At 43.0% G+C, this 26,927-nt stretch overlaps 1 protein-coding gene across 1 annotated transcript in view; it reads left to right on the top strand.

Annotated features, from left to right (window-relative positions):
- Positions 1–26,927, top strand: part of dnah9 (dynein, axonemal, heavy chain 9) — a 162,337-nt gene that overhangs the window by 31,920 nt on the left and 103,490 nt on the right. Inside the window, exons 20-32 of the mRNA XM_031323915.2 lie at positions 975–1,197; positions 1,393–1,559; positions 8,289–8,432; positions 8,597–8,756; positions 8,850–9,005; positions 11,504–11,636; positions 16,505–16,782; positions 17,164–17,294; positions 17,393–17,519; positions 17,918–18,070; positions 18,493–18,618; positions 22,462–22,701; positions 24,958–25,118. Coding sequence (XP_031179775.2) covers positions 975–1,197; positions 1,393–1,559; positions 8,289–8,432; positions 8,597–8,756; positions 8,850–9,005; positions 11,504–11,636; positions 16,505–16,782; positions 17,164–17,294; positions 17,393–17,519; positions 17,918–18,070; positions 18,493–18,618; positions 22,462–22,701; positions 24,958–25,118 — 2,199 coding nt within the window. The remainder of the gene's footprint in view (positions 1–974; positions 1,198–1,392; positions 1,560–8,288; positions 8,433–8,596; positions 8,757–8,849; positions 9,006–11,503; positions 11,637–16,504; positions 16,783–17,163; positions 17,295–17,392; positions 17,520–17,917; positions 18,071–18,492; positions 18,619–22,461; positions 22,702–24,957; positions 25,119–26,927) is intronic.

Below are 26,927 nucleotides of genomic sequence, written 5' to 3'. Positions count from 1 at the left end.
CACATGCAAAGCATCCAGCCTTGTTTGAGGGTGGAGGTGTGCCCTGTCTGCTGTTGAATGGCAGTTGTAGGGGGTGTGGTGCTACCTGAACATCCTGAACATGTACAGCTGGACATCTGGCTCCTTCATGGAGGGACGGGTCAAATTCAAGATTGCATCCAGGGTTTTCTTTTGGACATAATACCTTGCTGAATTATTTTATAATATATTTTTTTTTCTTTTCATGTTGTTTAACCCTAAGATCTTCTTTTTTTTTTTCAATATTCCATTTAGTTTTCTTCTCTGAAAGTGCAATACTTTTCAGAATGTAGTTTCCCTTTACAATAACTACAATTGAATGTTGTTTGACTAATTGATTAATGTAATACCCCAAAATACCCCCAAAAATACCCCAAATGCACAATGAGTGAGAGATCAATGTATAACAACCAATGGGACTCAATTCAACAAGGGAATGTATTAACATGATAACATGTAATAGCAGCTACACATGACAAGACCTGCTCAACACTCTTTTCTCATGGCAACAACCAGCGGGTCCCAGCCGTGTGCATCACTTTTTAGCGTCCTCTGGAAACCATCTCCGTTGTGTTGGGAGCTTCTCGCAGCGCGTTTCTCTATTTGGTGTCATTTCTTTTTTTTCAGCGTTTTGTCTGGATCCTGTGCATGTGTTTTCAAATTGGTGAAGATGTTTTCTTCGTTTTGCAGTTTGTTGAGCTCTCAGGGTCACCGTAGATGAAGGTACAAATATGTCTCCTGAAACGTATGGTTCGGTTAGCATATAAGCTAGCTGTTAGCTGGTAGTTAGCCAGCTTCAGTGACTCAGACTTCAGAAAGCTCCTCAAGAGCCACAGAAGACATTCTGGTTTCACAGGTCCAATACTCCTCATGGTGCATAACTGATCTTAATTGTGTCTTTGTGTGTTGAATTTCTAATAAGTGTCCCCGTAATGATCCCTGTCGTCTATACCCAGTCTGTCAGATCTGGAGAGGTTTATCAGTGTGGCGGAGGCTGGCCTGACCCAGCAGGTGGAGGAGGGGGACTACGGTGGCCTGGTGGGGGTACTGGCTCACCTGCTGGCTGTTAAGGAAAGACAAAACAGCACAGATGCCATGTTTGAGCCGCTGCAGCAAACCATCGGCCTGCTGAAGGTCTACGAACAGGAGCTGCCTGACGTGGTCTACAAACAGCTGGAGGTAAGGATTGATGGGGAGTCATTTTACTAGCACACATTCTTTCAGCTGAGACAAAACCATTTCTCTCACTTTTTCTTTGTGTGTGGTGATTACCAATCTCTGTTCTGTGCTCCCCCTCCTGCCAAGCCATAACCTGTCACTCCTGCCCTCCTTGCTTTTATCCCCCTCTCTCCACATCTATGCGTCTGTCTGCAGGGGTTGCCAGAGAAGTGGAACAATGTGAAAAAGCAGGCTGTGTTAGTCAAACAGCAGGTGGCACCTCTGCAGGCCATCGAGGTAGCCAGCCTGCGACGGAAGTGTGCTTCATTCGATGTGGAGCAACACACCTTCAGGGAGCACTTTCGCAACAACGGGCCCTTCAGGTACAGTTTGTTTGGAAAAACTTTAATTTAACACCCCATGTATCATTTATAAGCATTATACAAACACTTAATAAATGGTTTATTAAACACTATAGTGTATTTGTTAGCAGATACAGGAACACTTTTAAATGTTTGTATAATGTATATATACAACCAGGGCTGTAGTACTTGAGTCCGGACTCAAGATGTTTTTCTGTTGTCTCGGACTCGTCTCGGACTCGTTTTGGACTCGTCTTGGACTCGTTGGTATTTGGACTCGGACTCACCAAGTATTCTTGTTGGTCTCGACCGAGTTCAGCACTATATGCTTCTTTTCTAAAGTAACTTCCTCCTTCAAAACAAAACCATTGATGAAGCTCGCTCGTTCAGGAAACCGGTATTAGTTTAATTTAAAATCCATCTAGAGCGGGCATTGAGATTGGTCGCCTGGTATACGCCTGGCTGCATCATATACAGTATGCTACCTCAATCATAGGTATCAATCTGTTTCATTTTGGCCACAGACACAATGTCAGAGAACACTTTGCTCTATGAATTCTTCAGGACAAGTGATAAGTTCAAGAATGGGAACATGGGAACATCCCCTCCTTACAAAACAGGGCTATCATCGAGATTGACAGAGCACACAGAATCTACAGCAAGGGCACAACGATACGTACTCTGATCTTCAGGTGTTTGAGATATCAGGACCGCTATCTGGAGTACTGTACAAGTACAAGGGGTTTGAGCTGGAGTTGTGTGCAAGCTGCGTTTGATGCAGCCACGTATCTTACAGACAGGGGAGGGGGTCTGCGGTCTCAGAGGGTTAGGGGATTTATTTCATTTTTCATGTTTTTACCACACTTTGCTTAGATCTAAATGTACACGTGTACATTTTGAAGATGGCTGAGCTTTCAATCCTTTCAGTTAATATCAGGGGGCTAAACGGGCCGATCAAACGAGCTAAATTCCTGGACTATTTAAGGCAGGATATCTTATATATGTACCATGATAAGGAGTAGGAAAATAGCCTTTGTTTCGGTATATGCACCATCTACATATGATGAAAGCTTTTTCCCGCGCCTAACCAATGAATTACTTTCTCTCAATGAATATTCACTAATTATAGGGGGATGGATTTTTTTCAAAGTTTGTATGTGTGTGGAAGCACCAGAGACACAAAATAACACCCCAAATCCCAGAAAAAGTGATTTTTTCATAATATGGGCACTTTAAGACATGTTTTTCTAATGGCGCTTTTCCATTACATGGTACCAGCTCGACTCGCCTCGACTCTACTCGCCTTTTTTGGTTTTCCATTACGAAAAAAAGTACCTGGTACCTGCTAACAGGTACTTTTTTTAGTACCTCCTCAGTTGAGGTTCCGAGCGAGCTGAGGCGAGCCGAAAAGGTGACGTGAAAGCGACAGACGGGGGTTCCCTGAACAAACCCGCTATTTTTAAACAGTTTAGCCAGCTTTTTTTTTTTTGCTGCCTCCAACTTAATTTGAAACAAAATGTGTCTTCTGGCAACACACACCTTCGACGTTCTGTGTGTGTGTGTCGCGTTAGGTCACAGTAGTTTACTTCAGCGCCGCTTGTTTACAGTTCTGCGGAGGCTCCGGCAGAGCTTTCGCCGTAGCCTAACTACACACACACATGGCCGGCTCCACGCACACACCAGCGCACAAGTATAAACATCAGGCCACTTTTACATAGGCTACACAGGCTAAGGCGAAAGCTCTGTGTGGAGCCTCCACAGAACTGTAAAACAAACTCAAGTGGCCTGATGTTTATACTTGTGCGCTGGTGTGTGCATCGATACGGCATAACGACCAGCCACGCTGAGACGGTACTAAAATCTGCAATGGAAAACGGACGCACAGTGTGTCGAGTCAAGTCGAGGCGAGTAGAGTCGAGGCGAGTCGAGCAGGTACCATGTAATGGAAAAACGTCATAAATCTACACATACTCTTCTAGTCACAAGTCAAACAGAGCTAAATGATCTGCTAAGAAGGAGAGCTCAATTCTGAGTGAAGCAAAATTATTATTTTAATGGCTGTAAACCAAGCAAATAGCTTGCTCTGAAATTAAAACAAAGCGAATCCAGAGCTACTATCAACAGCATCCGCACGGACCAAGGTATCTTAACAAATCCTAAAGCTATCAGCGGCAATTTTCAATCCATCTATTCAAAGTTGTATGAGTCCTAACTAAATAACTAAATCTGCCTCTTCTTGACCCAGAGGAGGCAGAAGAACTGGGTCCAGGCCCGTATTAAGACAATGTGGTGCCCCTGGGCACTACCCGTGCTGTCCTCCTGGCAAAAATATCAGACATAATCAAGGGGATTGTTCAAATGTAATTTACTAACTTGTCCAAATACATACATGTAGGCATATGAGCAGTGAGCACTATATTCAAATGTCTCAATTCAAAATGTCTATCAATTCAAAAAGCCAAAATCAATACTATATATTGCAGCATTGTGGGTCGGTCAAATATGTATTTTTCCGACTTTATTTCATAGGCCCTGAAAGCAACTCCACTGGTCAAAAACTTTCAAAAGCATCATGGGAAAGCTAAAACTGCTTTAGCATCACAGCTAACGACAATAAAAGGACCGAAAATGAATAAGATATAGACAAAAGACTATCAATATTAGATCTAAGAATATGGATTTATTGCACCAATTCCTCTGAAAGAAATACGAGTTCTAGGAAAAGAAGCACAGACTGTGGACCGGTCTTTTACACCTCCCTCACTCTGAATAAACTCACGAAGCGCCGGCCGTGCTATGTGCTTGAAAAACACAGAGAAGGGTTGGGCGCAACCAAGTCTCACCCAGAGGTGGGGGGGGTTGTGTGAAAAATGTTTTTATTTGCTTGCCAATTACATTGAATCAAGAAAGCCAACCATTTATCATTTTTTATAATAATTATTTTACATTCATCATTATGATAACATAAACAGGATTTTAACCCCGACATTATATAACGTCGGCCCTGGAGGTAACGAGTCTCCCCTGGTTTTCTGATCACGGTCGGAATCGAAGCAAGCAGGAAAGGTTAACACATTGAACATTTTAGATTAAACAGCTTATTAACGTGCGCTTGTTCCCCCGTGTGCGCTGATGCGCTCATCTGTTGACATTTCCGAATGCCTTCATACAGTTGCTTAATAAAAGCGGGCTTGTGTCATGTGTCATTAGTATGAGAAAAAAACCCGAGATTTTAAGTGTGTCGGGCTCGGGTCGGGCTCGGACATAAATATCTTAATGCCTGTTGGGCTTGGGCCGGGTTCGGTCACGGCTCTGTCGGGTGCGGGCCGGGTTCGGACGGAAAAATTCGGCCTGATCAGACCACTACTGGGCACTGGCCCAAGTGCCCTTATGGATAATCCCGGCATGACTGGTTCAACCTATAACGTTAGAGGAACTTAAATCAGCATTAAAAACAGTTAAAAAAAGGGAAAATGCCAGGGTTGGATGGAATTCCATCAGAACTTCTTCTACAGTATTTTGACATATTAGGACCTATCATCTTACAAGCCTTAACCTCAGCCATAGAGAAGGGTACTTTCCACCAACAAACCAACACTGCACTAATTTCTGTCATGCCCAAAAAGAGCAAAGATCTTTTGGATTGCTCAAAATTCAGGCCCATCAGCCTCATCGGGACTGATATTAAGCTTTATTCCAAAGTCTTGGCTCTCCGTCTAGAGCGCTGTTATTGAGAAGCTAGTCCACCCCGACCAATCAGGTTTTATACCAAAGCGTCATGCTGCAGACAATATACGCAGACTATTTCATGTAATAGAAGAAGCCAAAAACCTTCCAACAACGGCAGCAGTGTTATCAGTGGACGCGGAAAAGGCTTTCGACCGCCTAGAGTGGAGCTACTTGTGGCAAGTAATGGAGAGGCTTGGCTTGGGGGCCAAATTCATTGACATGGTGCATACTTTATATGGGAATCCCACGGCCATAGTCTCAACCAATGGCTTGCATTCTCAGCCATTTTCCATCGAGCGGGGCTCGCGACATGGATGCCCGCTATCTCCCATGCTGTTTGCAATCTCTCTTGAACCGTTAGCCCAAGCCATAAGGCAAAATAAAATCTGTAATGTCCAGATTAAATCCAATAGCAGCTCAATAGCATTATTTGCAGATGATATTTTTTTGTACATCTCTGATCTTGAGGACTCTATTCCAAAAATTCTTAAAATCTTCAACGAATTTGGCTCAATTTCCGGCTATAAAATTAACTGGAATAAATCTAATCTTCTTTTATTGATTAACAGGCATGTGACATCAGCCATTAGTGTTACAATACCAACCCAAAGCAAAATTACATATTTGGGGATCACCGTACACGCATCGCTACAGCGAGTTGTCCAGGACAGCTATGAAACTATATTAAGTAGTGTTCAAAGGGATCTGGCCAATTGGTCTGCGCTGCCGGCATCACTATGGTCCAGGATTGCTGTTGTTAAAATGAACATAGTTCCCCGTGTGAATTTCTTAAGTACAATGATCCCCTTACCCCCACCAATACATTTTTGGAAGAAACTTGATACCTTAATTCGGCATTATATTTGGAATAATAAACAACCTAGGCTAAAATACTCTACCCTGCAACGTACCACAAACACGGGAGGCCTGGCCTTCCCCAACTTTAAAATATATCACAGAGCCTTTCAGCTACGGGCCCTCAGAGTGTGGATGGACCCCTCATCTACAGTTCCATGGAGAGAAATAGAGCAAAACCTCACTGGAAGTCTAAGACTGCAAGACCTTGCCTTTGCAGGTGTGTCCAAAAAAAGTGTATAGTGCTAGCCTATGGCCCTATTATCACCAACACATTGACCAACTTTAAACAGGTGGAGGAGCAACTACGCTACACCAATAAGTGGCATTTGAATACCCCAATATGGCACAATGCAAACTTAATGTCTAATGTCAAACCCTTTGCTTGTAACCAGTGGAGTGACAGGAGTGACAGAGGTATTTATACTTTAGACCAGCTATTCAATCAGAAAGGTATGTTGAGTTTTGAAGACCTGAGAGCTAGTTTTGAAGTCCCCAGGACATCCTTCTTCTTTTATCTTCGCTTAAGATCAGCCCTAAAATGTTATGGAGTGCCATGGGAAAACAGTCTTGAGGTGCACCCAGTTATTAAATGGTTTGTTGATTTTCCTGTGAGAAGATTAGTGTCCAATATTTATGCTAAACTGATGCAAGTATCCATAGGAGAACTCCCAATAGTAAAGAAATGGGAGCGAGAGCTGAGCCCTGAGAGGAACGCAATTAATTGGGAGACAGTTTGGGACATTTTCCACTGTTCCAAGAACCCAAATCATCAGCAGATCCATTTCAATATATGTCATAGGACATATTGGACTCCTCCGAAGAGATACGTCTCTAAAGCCATTCCCACTCCCTATTGCACGTTCTGTCAACCTGAACAAACTGGAACTTTCCTACATATGGTCTGGGAATGTTCTTTCTATAAAACAGTGGTTGGCATATTTTCTAGACATAGTTATGATTGAGCTCTCTACAGCAAGGATTAACAAAGCTAAATCATCAACTATCAACCTATGGAAAAGTACAGCAGCACAAATATCAGACCTAATGACCTTAACACCACAAGAACTAGAGGAGAGTGATTAGGCAAGGTGTGATTTCTGTTTATTTGTTTGTTTTGTTTTTCTGCAAGACCGCAGAGAGTGGGGGGTGGGAGAGGGTTTTTGTTCTTGTTCAATTGTGTTTCTCTGTTATGTATGTTTGAAATATAAAAAGCAATAAAAAATTGATCTAAAAAAAAAGAAAAAAAAAAAAAAGAATGGGAACATTCAACACCTGTATTGCTTGTTATTTGTTACATTGCCCATCAGCAGTCCAGAATGTTCTTGTTACACTAGAATAAAAAGACTCAACATCTTATATGTGAAGCTGCAATTAAATTGTTATACTTAAAGTAAATAGTGTGGCCTAATTGGATCCTTTCATTCTCGGTCTTGACTGTCTCTCATTTGGAGTTGGTCTTGACTTGGACTCAAACCTGTGTGGACTCGGTCTTGACTAGTCCTGGTCTTGGACTCGACGAAGGTGGACTTGACTACAGCCCTGTATACAACTATGAAGCATGCTGTAACTGATTACACGTTATAACATAGCTGTAATCATAAGTATGCCACTCAAGTGCAGCGAGAACCTTTGATAGATTAAGAATGTCACCTTTCTGCCTCCTCACCTGATTATAGAGTGTTATCTCAAGGCTCTCATGTCCGACAAGGTTAATTGAATCTTAACATAATGATAATTAATTCATAGGTAAGAGATGCTTTGTCATAGTGTCTAATTGTCAGATTAGTTATGTGTGTAATTGGTCTATTAATAACCTGGTGATTATTTTCCCATTAATGCCATGGAAGCCATTGTTAACTGTCACAGTGTGCAGTTAGACCCTGGTCTGGTTCTACTGCAGCCAAGTCCTGATTTATACTGTGTGTGTGTGTGTGTGTGTGTGTGTGTGCATGTGCGTGCACGTGCGTGTGTTTTAATGGGTGTGTTTGTTTTAATGGGGGTGTGTGTGTGTGTGTGTGTGTGTGTGTGTGTGTGTGTGTTGATGGGTGCCTTTGCCTGTGTGTATGTGTGTGTGTGTGTGTGTGTGTGTGTGTGTGTGTGTGTTTTGATGGGTGTGTGTGTGTGTGTGTGTGTGTTGATGGGTGCCTGTGTGGGATCATCCAGGTTTGACAGCGAGAGTCCCAACCAGATGTTGGACGCATTCCAGCTGCAGATCCAGGAGCGGGAGGCAGTGATGGCCTCCCTGGTGGAGTCTGCCAGCCTGTTCGAGGTCACCGTCCCCGAGTACAAACAGCTCCGACAATGCAGGTAAAGCCCAAAGCTGGACGGAGAAAATACCACAGGCCCGTGCCAAATTCCAAACTAATGAGCCGTTATAGCAGAGATGCTCTTTTTCTTCGCTGTCGGTATCTGAAGAGTGCCAATTTTCATGCTGGTTTCCTTCCCTTTGTCCGCTCTTCTCCATCCCCAAGGCGGGAGGTGGTCCTGCTGAAGGAGCTGTGGGACATGATCAGCGTGGTGGAATCCAGCATGGCGGCATGGAGGATGACTCCCTGGAGAGAGATCTACGTGGAGGACATGGAGCTGGAGTGCAAACGCTTCTCTAAAGATATCCGGGGGCTGGATAAAGAGGTGAGGAGGGAGAGCGGAGAGGGTAGGATAGAACGTAGCTGTTATCGTCTATCCAAAGCCCTTAGACTGATTCCTGGCCTGTGTGTACGATAGGTGAGAGCGTGGGATGCCTTCACCGGTTTGGACAGCAGGGTGAAGAACCTTCTCACCTCCCTGCGGGCCGTAGCAGAGCTCCAGAACCCGGCCATACGAGCCCGACACTGGCACCAGCTGATGGCTGCTACTGGAGTCCGCTTCACCATGGACCAGGTTTACATTTGATTCTCCAGATACGCTATAAGAACATACTGCACATGAGTACTGAGTTCTGTATTTACCAGCTGCATACTCTTTAGTTTACAAGCAGTGGTGTTGATATCATGTTGATAATTTAAGGGCTGGGATACACCCAAGGCAGTGTTCTCTGATTATTTCCATGTTTTCTGTCCCATCCTCACTGGGAAGTTTGTTCTGCTGAAGGAAGATCAGATGAGGGTTGTTTGTACTGTTCACACTGATCCAGCTGTTTAGTTTGTGTCCTACAGGAAAGACAGTAAAAGCTGCCACCATTTGAATCCTATAAGTACAACCCACCTCCCTTTGAGGGTGGTCCTCTGAAACAATTGACTGTTTTTTATCTTTAGACTCTTGATGTAAACATTGGTCCCTTTTAGTTTCCATCCTTGTCTAAGGAGTGCCTGTTTTTTCTTTCTGTTGGTGAACCGGATTATTATTGCTGGTGCGGCTGTTTTGTTTTTACTCTCGTCAGTTTCAGGCAGGTGGCAGTTGTTCATATTTTTGTTAAAAACTCTGAATTCGGGGCTGACTCGTCCTGCCGGTCTGGGACGCTAACAAAGATTAGCAGCTCCAGTGCAGAGCTGTCAACAGGATCAGCTGTCAGTCATACTTCAAAACTTAAAAAAAAAAAAAACACACACATAAATGGCCAACTATTAAGCTGTCGAGTGTCATGCTTATTTTGTATATTTCTGACGTATTAATATCTTAATAATGTAAACTAAACTGGCCAAGTTTACTTTGAAGTAGAGTCATTGAGTCAGTCAGGCCTCAACAACAAGCAGCTGCATTATTTTATACTATATGTCTGTGATGATGCTCAGTGCAAACATATCGTGAGACTATGTTGACCAGAGGTGGAAAGTAAGAAATTATAATAACCCACGTTACTGTAATTGAGTAGTTTTTTTTCTGTACTTTTAAAAGTAGTTTTTAAAAAATCTGTAATTTTACTTTTACTTAAGTAAGTTTAAAGTATTGTGCTTTGCTACATTTGAAATCACATCCGTTACTGAGTAAAAAAAGAAAAGTAAATTAAAAAGCTCTCTTACGTTGTTTTGTATCTGTCAACAAACTCAATTCGAAAGCACAATATGGCGTTTTGCCCTGATGAAATAAAAAAAGACTGCAAATTAAACCCCTGCTGTTAAAAAGTGACTAAGTAACTTTAAAGTGATCGTTTGAAGTAATTTCACCCTAGGCTGCTTTGCACCTTGACCTCAAGCCAAACAACCCCCCATAAGCTTTTTTCCCTTGTTATAACGTTGGCCGAGTTAGCGTTATCAGCTGGTTAGCTTAGTGCAGGGGCTAATGGATCCACGTTTGTATCTTGTAAATTACCCCACTAATAATGCCCGGAATGATACCAAACTCCCTCAGTAGTACAAATAGTTTCTGTACTTATAAAACAAGGCATTAGAAAGTTTGTAACTACACCAGAAGTATATTTAAATAACACTTGCCTGATGGATACTACTGCGCTATCGCGCGGTAGCAGCCAAGAGGAATATCCATCAGGTGCAAAGCAGCCTAGGGTGGAATTACTCCCAACCATCACTTTAACTCTGAGTACATTTTAAATGAGCTACTTTTTACTTTTACTTACACTGATAATTGTACTTGTGCTTAATTAAAAATTCATCAAATTAATAGTACTTTTACTGAAGTAGAACATTTTTGTACTCTTACCACCTCTGATGTTAACCACAAATACAGGCCTGGACTTTAATTCAATAAGAAAAACTGCAATTAAATAAAACTCCTAAAAAGGTCTTGGTAGTGTCCTGCTGTGTAGGAGGTTAACACCTGTAGCCGGCACTGAGGGTTGCTGCTGCTATATAATATATAATACATGGCTAAACTGCAGAAGCAGTTTGTTGCTGTGCTTGTAGGTGACAGTTGTCAGTTGGACAGAAACCCTCTGTCCTCTGCAGCTCTGCAGTCTGAGTCTAATGGCCAGTGTCTCCTGCATCACATGAATCACACAGTGAACGAGGACATCCCAGAATCAGAATACTTAATTAATTAATTATTGTTCCCCCCAGGGATTTTGTTCAGTTGCAGTTGTTCACAGTCAGATTCAAATTAAGAGTAATAAAATAGCTAGTCAATAAGTGAATAAAGTAACATAGCTACTGTAAGAAATAAATAAAAATGTTAAGTAGAAGTCAGCTGAGATTAGGTTAAAAAGATTGTTTCAAATGGATTGTACACATGATATTGTAGTGCAGTGTCAACACATTTTGTACATGTAGCTGATAAGTTATTGCACCAAGTAATTATTGTACATAATTGTCCAAGAATGTTGAGATGTGATGTGTAGACACGTGCTGTGAGTCCAGTTTTGTCACTAAGCGTTTAACACTCAGAGGGAGGAGTTCATATATATCATAATAATAATAATATGCTGCTACTAATGTTATCATATGATAAAGTGTAGCTGAGAGGATGTGTGTGTTTTCTGTGAGCAGGACACCACTCTGGCTAACCTGCTGCAGCTGAACCTGCACTGCTTTGAAGAGGAGGTGAGAGGGATCGTGGACAAGGCTGTTAAAGAGATGGGCATGGAGAAAGTCCTCTCTGAGCTCAACTCCACATGGACAGGTACAGGAAGAGACATTCTGTTGTAATAATAATAATAATAACTTTTATTATTTTAAGGGTACAAGCGGCCAAAATGGGTTTCCTCAGGAGAGTGGCTGGCGTCTCCCTTAGAGATAGGGTGAGAAGCTCAGTCATCCGTGAGGAGCTCGGAGTAGAGCCGCTGCTCCTTTGCGTCGAAAGGAGCCAGTTGAGGTGGTTCGGGCATCTGGTAAGGATGCCCCCTGGGCGCCTCCCTAGGGAGGTGTTCCAGGCACGTCCAGCTGGGAGGAGGCCTCGGGAAAGACCCAGGACTAGGTGGAGGGATTATATCTCCAACCTGGCCTGGGAACGCCTCGGGATCCCCCAGTCGGAGCTGGTTAATGTGGCTCGGGAAAGGGAAGTTTGGGGTCCCCTGCTGGAGCTGCTCCCCCGCGACCCGACACCAGATAAGCCGACGAAGATGGATGGATGGAAAATAACTTTTATTTATATAGCGCCTTTCACGAAACCCAAAGGCACTTTACCAGAGTTTCCACGGGGTCTTAAAAAGTCTAAAATTAAAAAAATCTAAATTTTAAGCCTTAAAAAGTCTTAAATTGTGTTCTAGGTCTAAAATAATTTTAAATATGTCTAAATGTTCTCATTGAAATGTTTCTGCAGCGTTTTACAATGTTTTTTGTTTTTAATTCTGTGGTGTTGTAGTTCTTCCTTCGCTATTCCAAATATAATTTGCTGCAATACGACTACAAATGAGACCAACATGCAATTTATATTGCAGCCGTGTGCAAGGCTGTGCGAGTCTCTTTCGGAACAGATTTTATATTCTTCAGCTCTGGGGAAGTGCAAGATTCGCGATGTTTCCGGACTCTGACATTGATGTTTTTTTTTGTTCTTTTTTAATGTGGTGATATAGGTCTTAAATTATATTTATAAAGGTCTTAAAAAGTCTTAAATTTGACTTGTTGAAACCTGTAGAAACCCTGTTTTCAGAATTACTGGGGCTAAGCTAAGCTAAGCTGGGGGAGGTTGCAGCATTGATTCTTACAGAGTTTCTCGATTGCTTAAACACATTTCTTGAAACTATGCCTCGTATTCTCAAAACAGTAAACACAAATCCATAACGTCTCACCCAATTCACCAAACATCCTATTTTCAGGTCAAAATGAAGCACTATATCAAAACCATTAACTCTTGCTGAAAAACCAAACTTTGACCCCAGACGGGACACACAAGCCGTCACAACATACACACTAAAACTTAGTTTTACACACTGGTGTAATAAATTCAAAACAACATTTCCAAAACTGTTAAGTTATGTTGCCACAAACCTTTTCAGATGAACACAAGACACAACCAATGGTTACATTGGCACATTTTATTCATTACTGTATTACAGTACTACACAGTAAAAAAAAAAAAAAAATTATTCTGCATCAGCATCCCGTCTTTGCTCTGGGTCAGGCCAGAGAATCTCGTCCACATCACAGGCTATATTGGCCCTAGCCAGGCAGCAGGGGTTAAATCCTCTTGCATGCCTGATCCACCCCTGGCACGCATCTACTGATATGTCTAGGCAGGCTTCTTCCATGGCCTGAAGGAGGTGAACACGCATATAAGGTTCTCGGTCATACACTTTCCACCTCCATGCCGAAAAAAACTCCTCTATTGGGTTAAGAAATGGAGAGTATGCAGGCAGAAAGAGGTTGGAAAATATTGGGTTATCGGTAAACCAATCACGAACCAGAGCAGCGCGATGGAAGCTGACGTTATCCCAAACAACAACATAGTGAGGGTGCTCTGGTTGTGCTGGTTCCCTGTGGTCTAGCTGGAACATATGCCCTCTTAGACCGTCAAGGAATGCAAGAAGGAGCAAAGTATTATAGGGTCCTAGACTGGCATGGCGGTGGAGTACACCTCGTTGGCTGATGGCTGCGCACATCGTGACATTCCCTCCACGCTGACCAGGGACATTTACAATAGCCCGATGGCCGATTATATTCCTCCCCCTTCTCCTTCTTTTGGGTAGGTTGAAACCAGCCTCATCCACAAAGATAATTTCAGGTGGAACAGGCCAGCCTTCAATCTCAAAGATTCTCTGCCAAACACATCAAAACACAATAGAGTATATCACTACCCCGAAGCACAGTTCAAGAGGGCACAAATGGCAGGATAAACTGCTATACTGTGATGGTGCACAATACTTCATACAATATCAAAAGTCATACCTGAACATATTCCACTCGTTGGTCTTTTACCCTGTCAGAGTTCCGTTCAAAAGGGACGCGGTACACCTGTTTCATCCGGAACCGATGCTTTCGGAGGATGCGATCAATTGTGGAAAGGCTGATGGAATTTATTCCTTGAAAATGATTATTATCCTCAATCACTCTCCTTTGAATCTCTCGCAGGCGGATTACATTATTGGCAATGACCATGTTTACAAGCTCCCTCTCTTGCTCCTCTGACAAAAGCCTTGGCCTCCCACCACCAGATGGTCGTCTCTGTATCCTACAAAAATAGAAGCATGCATTACTGTAAATTTGATGGATTTATTTAGTATTACAGAAACATAGTACAACAGTGCATGTGATGTCAAAGCACAGAGTACAGCACTCAAAAGTTACTGTACAGAGCAGTCGTACTGTAAGTACACCTACCTGTTTTCCTCCCTGAAGGTTCTGATGATGGAGGCGACGGTGAAGCGACTCAAATTAGGCTGGACTCATTGCCCAGCCTCCCTCATGGTCATACCATGGACAAGAACATGGTCCACTAAAGTGGCTCGAATTTCATCCGAGACTGCTTGTCTCCTTGCCCTTACTCCTCTTCTACCTCGTCCTTCACCACGTCTTCCTCCTCTCCCTCCTCGCCTTCCTCCTTCACCACGTCCTTGTCCTCCTCCTTCTCCTTCTCCTTCACCACGTCCTCCTCCTTCTCCTCCTCCGACTCCTCCTCAACCATGTCCTCTTCCTTTTCCTCTCCCTCCTCGACCGTCATTTCTCTGTGGATCCATTGTTCCAAAACTCAATGAACTGACTCTGGCCATTTTATCTATCTATTAAGTTCTGATTGGTGTGTGATCAATTTTGACTCGTAGTGTTTCCACCTGGGTAGTTGTGTGCTAATTGAGCTTCAGCTGTGCTGACTTGAGTGAGCAATATTGAATGCTGTGCTATCTAAATGACAACATGGTGTAGGCAATGAGAAATTAAGGGATTTGTGTGTAGAGTTTTGCAGTAACAGTTCAACAAATCTGACTCATGTGTCAAAACCAGGGAATAGTGTTTATAGTTTAGTGAAATGGGTGTGCTTTTTGAAAAATGGCGTTATGGTTTTGAAATTTTAGTTCAAAAGCCTGGTTATAGTGTTTAAGCAATTGAGAAAAACTGTAATTTCCCACGAAGCTGATCGCAGTTGCGTGTCAGTTGAACTTTTCATCTCCAATCCTATTTGTGAGAAGTGGCGCTGTCCTGAATTGAAAGATAGCCTACTTTACGGCCTTATTATCGAGTTAATAGGTGTGTGTGTTCGTGTCGGCCGCTGTCCATTTCCTAAGGTTCTGAAATGCAAACATTTTTGACTACTTTTTTTTTTTAAAGGGCGCCCGTGAGCACCCACGGAGGAAAGCATAAATCGGCGCCTATGGATGTTGCATTGTGGATATCTGCAGGGAGGGTGTTCCAGAGGGACGGGGCTGCAACACTAAAGCAGGGTACCCGCGGGGTCTTAAAAGTCTTACATTTCTTTAGAAAGTCTTACATTTCGTTCACAAAGGTCTAAACATTTGTATTGTCCTTTCATAGTATTACAACTCCTTCATTGTTTCGTCCCAAAGCATAGATGTATTGAGTACTACAGCAAAATGTTGTATTAAGTTCAAGTACTTAATTCTATAGTCTAAAATCTTTTCTGATATTTCATTATATCCTACATACTTTTGTATGACCATGAAGTTGGTATTACATTTCATTCTAAATGGTATTAAAAAAGTCTTAAATGTAACGCAGGCCAAAGTCTCATGTGTAGTCAGCATGAGAGTTTTTCCTCCTGCCTTCCAGAGTCTATGACCTATAGCCAGTCCTTCCAGAAAAATGCAGAGTTTTTTGTGATTGTTGCGGGCAAAAATCCTTGATTATGCGGCATGTTTTCTTAAAAAATGCGATGGAATATGCGGGATATTTATGCAATTTTATGCGATGAAATATGGGCGCCTCCCTAGGGAGGTTTTCCAGGCACGTCCAGCTGGGAGGAGGCCTCGGGGAAGACCCAGGACTAGGTGGAGGGATTATATCTCCAACCTGGCCTGGGAACGCCTCGGGATCCCCCAGTCGGAGCTGGTTAATGTGGCTCGGGAAAGGGAAGTTTGGGGTCCCCTGCTGGAGCTACTACCCCCGCGACCCGTTACCGGATAAGCGGAAGAAGATGGATGGATGGATGGATGGATGGATGGATGGATGGATGGATGGATGGATGGATATGCGATGACATTGCGGGAACTTGCAAAAACTGCGGTTTCATCATGGCTTCATTGCGGGGTTTGCAGCTTTTCGATGATGTTCACGTCGCTTAATTACGTCACTTCATAACGTTCCCATGGCAACAGGGGAAAATGGCTGCTCTTGTGTGAAGTAAACGCAACATTTTTCAACTTTCTGCTAAGATATATGTGACTTTTTTTGCAACGAAAATGCGGGGATTATGAAATCATGCAAGCCCTGCATATTTTGCGCAGAAATCGGCAATTTATGCGGCGAAAGTGCGGCGTATTTGAAAAAATGCACCGCCCGCATACATATGCGGACTTTAGCTGATTATGCATTGAATTATGCGATCGCATAATCGCATTTTTCTGGAGGGACTGTATAGCTGAGTGTGTGTGTCCTGCCCAGGTATGCAGTTCCAGTACGAGCCCCACCGCCGCACCCAGGTGCCCCTGCTGCGCACTGACGAGGAGCTGATCGAGACGCTGGAGGACAACCAGGTGCAGCTGCAGAACCTCAGGTCCTCCAAGTACATCGCCCACTTCCTGGACGAGGTGTCGTCATGGCAGAGCAAGCTGTCTGTGGCCGACTCGGTCATCTCCATCTGGTTCGAGGTGCAGCGCACGTGGACCCACCTGGAGAGCATCTTCATCGGCTCGGAGGACATCCGCTCGCAGCTGCCAGAGGTTACACACTGAACACATGCACACACACACACACACACACACACACACACACACACACACACACACACACACACACACACACACACAGTTAATTACATCCCCAACAAGCTCAGATGCCTGCAGGCCTTGACCTGCGCCCTTTCGTTGCTATACGTATGAACCCAGATAACGCGACTGTTATAGCTGCTAATTAAGAATGCATTAATTGGCTCATACTCCCAGTTTAGCGAGCTGAGATTACACAAGTTTTTATTAATTGCTCCCACAACGTCGGGGCTGTGCTTAAACCCAGATGTTTGGCATTAAACCTCTGATTCGCCTCTCTCTCTCTTTTGGGAACCTAAATCCCCCGGCCGGGCTCCCTTGTGAAATCCTCTGCAGGACTCCAGGCGCTTTGAGGGGATTGATGCTGATTTCAAAGAGCTGGCAAACGCCGTGCATCAAACGCCCAACGTAGTGGAGGCCACCAATAAACCGGGCCTGTTTGGGAAACTGGAGGACATCCAGAGCAGGTGAGACTTCTCTCTGAATGTATGTTATCAGGAGCACTCCGGTACAGGCTTTAGACTTCAGACACATGGAAGCACACACTGACTGTGTTTCTCTACAGGCTGTCTCTATGTGAAAAAGCTCTGGCAGAATACCTGGACACCAAGCGTCTGGCCTTCCCCAGGTTTTACTTCATCTCTTCGGCTGATCTGCTGGACATCCTGTCTAATGGGACCAACCCGCACCAGGTGGCTCCACTGTATTTTAGGCATCAGTCTGTTCCCAGAGTCACTTTCTACTTCACTTTCATTGCTTTTTTTTAACAGTTTTCATAAACCATGTTCGATTACACCGTTCACCTATTTAGCTGAGGGCTGTTGACTTCTGCAGTACCAGCAGTGTCCACACAGGGGCAATGTCGCTCATAGTTTTGCAGCTTGTTCCAACTTCCATCATCAGGACATTGTCTTATGCTTTTCCACCTTGGAGAAATAAATCACTGTTAAGCACAACTTTCCACTAAATCTCCTTAAAGAGGAAGTTAACAGGCATGCTGCAGAACATGCCCTTCTATAAATGCTTCTGAATAACAGTAATGAAGCGCGTGTGGCTACGGTGAGCTGAGTGTGCCTGTTTGTTTGCTTAGGTCCAGAAGCATCTGTCTAAGCTGTTTGACAACATGGCTAAGATGCAATTTGAAGCAGACGGACAGGGGAATCCTTCTCAGACTGGTCTGGGCATGTACAGCAAAGAGGAGGAGTATGTCCCCTTTAATGAGCCCTGTGACTGCACTGGACAGGTAAATACACCCGTCATCATTTATTCATGTCTCTAAAACTGTGGTACCATCACTAAATCTTCATGGGACTTAGTGCTGACAGTGGCACTACGGCTGTCTGTAGAGGAATGTAATGGATGAGGAAACTCTCTGACACGCCCTTTTCTGTAATAGAAGAAAATATATATCAAATACAGATATCACAACCCACAATAAAGGAAGGAAATGAAATGGAGTCTGTCATTGCCCCTGGGGTTTTGCATATCAAAGCCTTGAAATCCATTAATTTTCCATTACATCCCATAGTATTTGCCTGACTCCACTTCCACTCTAATGCTTATTAATGACCTCATTAGGGTCCGTTGATAAGAGAGCCATCGGTGCTCACGTGACACACGTTGCAACGTTTGTATTCATGGGCCTGTCTGTGGTTTTTGTGTAAGGTGGAGGTGTGGCTGAACCGGGTTCTGCACAGCATGCGCTCCACTGTCCGACACGAGATGACCGAGGCAGTGCTGGCCTATGAGGACAAACCCAGAGAGCAGTGGCTCTTTGACTATCCGGCACAGGTAAACCGGCTCAGCGGGATGTTTAACAGACGATACTCACTCCCGCATCTGATGGATTGGTACCAGAATAATGTCCATGCCTCTCTTACATATTGCAGTCCAGTGCACACACTCACCAATGCTTTACAGACACAGTTTGCAGCCAGATAGTGTTGATTATTTAGAACGGTAAGACAGAGGACGGGACGAAGTGTGTCTGTGGTAATGGAACATGCGTATGATTTGATGCTCTGACATCACTGACTGTGGTGTGGTACCTGGCTGAAAGGTTCAGTCCACACAGAGCAGCAAATAAAAAATTAAAAACGGATTTAGGACTTTAGAACGATGTTGAAATCAACTTCAGGATCAATAGTGTTTACTTTATAAAAAAAACATTGTTGCTGAATCACTGTGTGTGTGTGTGTGTGTGTGTGTGTGTGTGTGTGTGTGTGTGTGTGTGTCTCACAGGTGGGAACTAAATATTCACTTTGGCCAACTGTTAACATTACTAAAAATATTACTTCAGCAAATTATTATTATTAAATTATCTTTAGCATATATCTCATTATTAATTAATTAAGAGGCAATAAATACAGAAAAGAGTCCCCTATGTCATATGGTACTGAGGCTAACTGCCCCCCTCTCAGACACAGTCTGAGCAACAACAATGCTCTCCAAACACCAATCACAGTAAAGCAAATTGCAAACAATGTTCACTAGCAAGGACCACGCCACAACAATATGTAATTTAAAGATTTAATGAATGCTTAATTATAGAATGTTAAGACCATAGGAACAGATTTGGATGGTGGGTGAGATTGAAAAGAGATGTCGTCTGGTTGGTTGGTCCGGGAGGATGTACTGGAGACCGGGTGGAGTGACTCAGTGTGGGGGTTCCACCTCAGGTGCCATCACCAGCGCTGATTGCAAACCCCCCCCCCCGGATGTTGCCTAGAATGAAAAATGAGAGAGGAATGCGCTGGACTGAGTAGGAAGGGGAGAGAGTAGGAGGGATGAGGGGATGAAGGGATGAGGGGGGAAAGTGAATGGATGAAGGGATGAGGGTAGAAGGGAAGAGGGGATGAAGGGATGAGGGGGGAAAGTGAATGGATGAAGGGGTGAGGGTAGGAGGGAAGAGGGGATGAAGGAATGAGGTAGGTGAGAAGTCGAGGTACCAAATGGTAAGGGAGGGTGTGTGCGGAGTCGAGAATGCGGAGGCGAACAGCACTGAGTGGGTTGGCTTGGAATATAAAGGCTGGTCGGTGATTAGGTTGAGGCGAGGCCCTGCTCCCCAACAAAAGTTAATTCATTAACTTCATTAAAGAAAGCTATCTGGGACATTGTAAAGAAGAAACTAAAAGCCAAAGTAGATTAGAATGGTAACTAACCCTAAAAAGATAGTTTAAATGAGCAGACTATCTCTGTACTGTCAGAGAGAGAAGGCAGAGACAGATCCTATCCTGGTACAGTCTGAGACTGCATCTGCATTGCTACATTTTGGTTTAAAAAGGAATATCTTTTGCTACCTTTTGCCCTTTCATTCCCCCTGCTCTGGCGTTTCCCCCTCTCATTCCCCCTGCTCTGGGGTACCCCCTCAGTCCCCCTGCTCTGGTGTTTCCCACTCACATTCCTCCTGCTCTGGCATTTCCCCCTCTTATCCCCCCTAATCTGGTGTTTCCTCCTCTCATTCCCCCTGCTCTGGAGTTTCCGACCCCTTAAACCGGAGACATTTGGAAACACTTCTGACCCGTTTTGGTTTGGAATCTGCGGGGTTGTGTTGCAGTCTCAATGGCCGCAAACGGAGACCTTTGGCAACACCGACACTGACGCCAACGTTTCTCCTCCTGATTGGGTCTTATCAGTCACGGCGTCTCGTTCTCTGAGACTAAAGCTAATGCAAGCTGATGAGATATGAGGTTTGACATTCAATAAAACAAGGAACATGTATTTGAACAAGATCCACTCTGTAATCACAGATTTCAAAGAGCTGAATGAAATTTTTATATAAAATAAGTGTAGAAGAAAATGAATGAAGAAAAACAAGAAAAAATGCAGAGAAACAAAAGTAATAGCTGCTTTATACAAAGGAAAATAAATATTCTTAGTCTGTCTAATTTGGGAATTATGGAAATGTGAAGTGTTAACAAAATAATATCTAAAACTATAAAGTAAATCTGTTTTTATTTTATATTTTGTTCTAAACACAAATGTACAATTTGAAGAATGTTGATGTCAAAGATAGTCAATAACTGCAGTTTAAAAAAATCAAGGATGTACTAAGTTGGTCTAAAAGCGTTGGAGAAGGTTGCTAATCCAATATTACAGGATGTTAAATATGGAAGAATTAAGCTATAATATGATGTTAAGAAACTAGATTGTGTGTAGAACATAACCTCTTATTTTTCTCCGGATCACAAGAGATTTAGCGACCTCATGCAGACTAAAGCAACCTTCAGTAATCAGAATACCTGGAAAATAACTTGATTAATAACTTGAACTTTGATTATTTCTTCATCGTTAATATTGAGTTTAATTTGCTCAGTGTCATATTTTTTTATTATCTGCAAGAACCGATAGGAGTATCTATAGTCTATATCCACGACATTCCACTTCCGGGATTGCTCCGTTGTCACTGGAAAATCTGCCAGATGTCCATCTTTTTTGCCCAGATGTCCCTCCCCTTCCTCTTTCTTTGTGTTGGCGTTCTAAACTCTGGTGGATTTCTGAGGACTATGGTTAACTGTTCCTCAGATCTCTGCAGGGTAAATCCAGACAGCTACCTAGACTATCTGTCCAATCTGAGTTTTCTGTTGCACGACTAAAGCTACTTTTGAACGTATACGTTCCACCAAAACAAGTTCCTTCCCGAGGCTATTTTGCAGAGGCACTGTGGCTCCGTCCGGCGCTTAGCACCGCCCAAGACGATTGTGATTGGTTTGAAGAAATGCTAATAAACCAGAGCACGTTTTTCTCCCATCCAGGAATGCTGTGTTGACTAGCCAGACCCTCCTCCGCCGTGCTGTGGAGGAAGGTCTGGCAAAGCGAGACTAGAGTATCTATAAAACCCTAACGATACCCATCCCTAGATGTCGGAGGGTGTTCTGAAGCCCTGAAACCTGTCCACCGTAATGTCCTCAGGCTCCGGCGTTCTGCTGCCACTTAGCGTCTACAGCTAGCAAGTACAGCCCACACTTACCAGCAAGGTTTAAGGCAAAAAGTACAGTATTACCAGAAAATAAATAAATAATATATAATTTGGTTTTAGTTCAGAAAATGAGGATCATAGAAGGAAATGTAATATTAAGCACCATTATGCGTGAACAACTTAGAAGCAAATGTGTATTTCAGTATGTGTTGTCAAACTGTGGAATTCCGTGGATAATGACTTCAAGGGTAATAATATCTTTCAGTTCAAGAAAATGTATAGGGAAAAGAAAAAAAAAAGACATTATGAAGTTGCCAGATGAATGTATTTGTTTATTATAATTACTATTAATATTTTTCTTTATTTTTTGGTCTTTTTCTCTCTATCTTCTCTGTAAAATAAATTGTTAACTGACCGTTGTAGTGGTGCTGGTGAAATAAGATTTTTTTATCTTCATCCAGCTCCTTTCCGATCAAGGATAATGTAATGTCATATAGCAATTCCTTTATGGTTGGATTATAAAATGTGTCTGTTTCCATGAGCGTAATAAAAACAATCTGAGATGTAAAAGGTGGTAACGTGTTTAAAGTGGCAGTAAGCACTTCAAATGGAACCGCTGACATCTGTATATCGCCCCTTTAAATACAGGAATCCATCTACATAAAGTCTTATCAACGGGGATCTGCCTTTGGTTTCTTCCATTGTCCCTGATCCAGGTGGCGCTGACCTGCACTCAGATCTGGTGGACGTCTGACATCGGCATGGCGTTCGCCCGTCTGGAGGAGGGCTACGACAACGCCATGAAGGAGTACTACAGGAAGCAGGTGTCCCAGCTCAACACCCTCATCTCCATGCTGGTTGGCCAGCTTACACCGGGCGATCGGCAGAAAGTCATGACCATCTGCACCATCGACGTCCACGCCAGGGACGTGGTGGCCAAGATGATCACTCAGAAGGTGAGAGCAATGTGGCCGAGAACATGTACTGTTGCAACCCGTTCTCACTCCCAACTCATTAAACACTGATGCTTGGTCAGTGTCCCTCAGCGTCAGATACCGACGCAAAAATCACCCTTCAGCGTCTGAATGGAATGCAACGGGCAGAGCAGCAGCTCGAACGCGGGGCTGTAAGATGACGTAGTATTAAGAGAGACAACTGTGGAGAAACAACAGAAGAGAGTAGTATGTAGAGAGACATTCGAGAGTATGTAGAGAGACAACATTAGAGAGTATGTAGAGAGACAACAGTAGAGAGTAGTATGTAGAGAAACAACGGTAGAGAGTAGTATGTAGAGAAACAACGGTAGAGAGTAGTATGTAGAGAAACAACGGTAGAGAGTAGTATGTAGAGAGACAACAGTAGAGAGTAGTATGTAGAGAGACAACAGTAGAGAGTAGTATGTAGAGAGACAACAGTAGAGAGTAATATGTAGAGAGACAAAGGTAGAGAGTAGTATATAGAGAAGAGTAGTATGTAGAGAGACAACAGTAGAGAGTAGTATGTAGAGAGACAACAGTAGAGAGTAATATGTAGAGAGACAAAGGTAGAGAGTAGTATATAGAGAAGAGTAGTATGTAGAGAGACAACAGTAGAGAGTAGTATGTAGAGAGACAACAGTAGAGAGTAGTATGTAGAGAGACAACAGTAGAGAGTAATATGTAGAGAGACAAAGGTAGAGAGTAGTATATAGAGAAGAGTAGTATGTAGAGAGACAACAGTAGAGAGTAATATGTATAGAGACAACAGTAGAGAGTAGTATGAAGAGAGACAACGGTAGAGAGTAATATGTAGAGAGACAACAGTAGAGAGTAATATGTAGAGAGACAACAGTAGAGAGTAGTATGTAGAGAGACAAAGGTAGAGAGTAGTATGTAGAGAAGAGTAGTATGTAGAGAGACAACAGTAGAGAGTAGTATGTAGAGAGACAACAGTAGAGAGTAGTATGTAGAGAGACAAAGGTAGAGAGTAGTATGTAGAGAGACAACAGTAGAGAGTAGTATGTAGAGAGACAAAGGTAGAGAGTAGTATATAGAGAAGAGTAGTATGTAGACAGACAACAGTAGAGAGCAGTATGTAGAGAGACAACAGTAGAGAGCAGTATGTAGAGAGACAACGGTAGAGAGTAGTATGTAGAGAGACAAAGGTAGAGAGTAGTATATAGAGAAGAGTAGTATGTAGAGAGACAACAGTAGAGAGTAGTATGAAGAGAGACAACAGTAGAGAGCAGTATGTAGAGAGACAACGGTAGAGAGTAGTATGTAGAGAGACAACAGTAGAGAGTAGTATGTAGAGAGACAACAGTAGAGAGTAATATGTAGAGAGACAACAGTAGAGAGTAGTATGTAGAGAGACAACAGTAGAGAGCAGTATGTAGAGAGACAACAGTAGAGAGTAATATGTAGAGAGACAACAGTAGAGAGTAGTATGTAGAGAGACAACAGTAGAGAGTAGTATGTAGAGAGACAACAGTAGAGAGCAGTATGTAGAGAGACAACGGTAGAGAGTAGTCTATAGAGAAGAGTAGTATGTAGAGAGACAACAGTAGAGAGTAGTATGTAGAGAGACAACAGTAGAGAGTAGTATGAAGAGAGACAACAGTAGAGAGCAGTATGTAGAGAGACAACAGTAGAGAGCAGTATGTAGAGAGACAACGGTAGAGAGTAGTATGAAATACTGAAAATCCGCGTAGGGACATTGGTTGGGTTGGTGGATGGGCCAAACAACACAGGACTTTCACCCGGGAGACCTGAGTTCATGTCCTGCTCTTGTCCTGCATGTCAAGGAATCAACGTTTTGTAACCCCAACCACCATCTTTTCCTAAACCTAACTGTCCCGTTAAACAGTCGTTTAACCATGTTGGTTAAACGTAGGTCCCGACCCAGAGCGTCAAAAAGTCCAAGAGTCCTGACCAAGCGCGTCTAAATATGACGGTAATGGAGACTTTTTGCATCAATAACAAACACCAAAGGCACCTGACCAAGCGGCGCTTTTTGTCGCTCTGGGAGTGAGAATGTGTTAGTGTATACTTTCCTATGTAGACACCACGACTGCTGCTGTATTTTTGAGAGGCTTTTACTAGTGAGTAATGCACTCAAGATATTCAAGCAAGACTTGTCATTACCATAATTAGAGGCTGGGAAAGCTCTGATTATTTCTGGCTTCATTATAAGCCTAGGCACTCACTCATAACTCTCTCTTTATTATTTTCAAGGTGGAGAGTTCTCAGGCCTTCGTGTGGCTCTCCCAGCTGAGACACCGCTGGGATGAGAAGGAGAAGCATTGTTTTGCCAACATTTGCGATGCCCAGTTTCTCTACTCCTACGAATACCTGGGCAACACGCCACGATTAGTCATCACTCCTCTAACAGACAGGTACGGAGGGCTCATTTTTGTGTGTTTGTTCAGAGGCAACCAACTCTTCATGATCAGTCATGATTGCTTGTTACTTGACTAGGTGATGCTATTTCCATTGATGTTGCTATACCAAGCTTTTCATTCTTGCACATCATATAGCCTATGCAGTTAACAATGGTAATGCTGGCATATTTACCAATGCCACATGCAATGAAATAACATGACATGCACTGTCCTTGTATCAATAAATCTGTACTGTTAGGGCATCTACCGAAATAATTAGTAGAATATCATTAGTGTTATAAATAATGTGTAGATTATCCTTTGCTAAGATGAATTTGACTGATAGCATTATTTATTTATTTTCAGTAGATATTTCTAAATTTATATTTTGTCATTGTGAATTTGTTTGGCCGCGGTAATCGTGATATGGCAACAGCCCTATCTGTGTGCTGACAGAAACGCTCTCTCTGAGAACAAGCTTGGCTGGAGTTGCTGAGTGTAAACTATCCAAGGGAGAGTTCAAATCATGCAAGAGATGAAACAGCTTCGAAGCACCTTTAACCAAGTCCAGTTGCCATTGGTTGCAACTCTTCCTTGGTTGACCGAGAACCTTCACAGATATCTTATTAAGCATTTTGGAGTTTAAACTCCAAATCCAAAACCGAGCAGAACAGAGCCGCTACCGCTAACCAAACTCTGATATAGTAGCATCTTCCACACATGCTGAACCTTGCTGGCCTTACACCAAACAACATTTCAAGCAATTTTACTGTCGCAGACACATTTCTAATGTCCATTGTTCACATTGAATCTTCCATCGTTTCTCAAACAAAAAGAAGCACATGGCTAATTATTATGCAGAATGACGTCATCAGACCTTCCCTCGTGGTTGGCCTTCTGTAGTGTTCCATGCATCGGTAATATGACAATCATATTGAGGGCTTAATGCCCTAAGAAGAACAAGCTACTCCCGTTTCCTAATGGACACACATGGGTGATTGTTTGTCAGATCGGAGGTCTGATGTTTGGAGCAGCCAAGTGGTGTAGATGCTAAGTTCCTGGATGTCAGTTCCGACAGCCATATATATACAGATGCTCCTAATCAACCGGGGCAAAGAGGGTGTGAAACATTAGGCAGCAATGCAGGCCATGAATGTGTAACTACAGGGAGAGTGTGTTTTTTCTGAGCAATGAGTGTTTGTTTTCGGGATAACAGGCTTTCGGTCTGAAGGGACATTTATCAGACTATTGGGTTATTGGAATAATGGGCTGTCGGAACAATGGCATGGCACCATCTAGTTACGGTTGTTAAGCTATGTTTAGACAATCTCTATTTCGGGAAAAAGTTCACTCCTGAAAAACGTTAAGTGAAAAGCAGGAATATCTAGCAGGAAGTCCTGTGCAAATTTATCAAATAGGCCAGTTTGCATGAAGCCCATTCAAAATCCATTATTGGTAAATTTTTAAAAATCTGTGTTGATGAAAATTTGTATTTTTCCCTTAATTGAAAAACTGACTAAAAGATACAAGCGTCTTGTTTAACAATAACCATCTGACGCATTTTAAGGATCTTTGTTTGAATCATTTTTCATACCTACCACAAGCAATACCTTGTAGAGCAACCCAGCTCGGGCACTTTGCCAACAGTTTGTTTGTTCACATGCACACGTTTCTGTAGGATTCCCGATAAAGTTTGAACTACGCAGAGATGAACACCTGCCTCCCAGATCCCTTTGGCAGTGTTTGACTGTGCGGTTTTCCAGACTGACCAATATTCCCTTTGAAGCCTGAACAAAGCAGAAACAATGGGCTTTGATGGCCGGA

This window comes from Sander lucioperca, chromosome 5 (assembly GCF_008315115.2).
Source record: "Sander lucioperca isolate FBNREF2018 chromosome 5, SLUC_FBN_1.2, whole genome shotgun sequence".
Taxonomy (NCBI): Eukaryota; Metazoa; Chordata; class Actinopteri; order Perciformes; family Percidae; genus Sander; species Sander lucioperca.
Note: the sequence above shows the minus strand (reverse complement) of the source record. Positions and strands in the feature narration are given on the sequence as shown.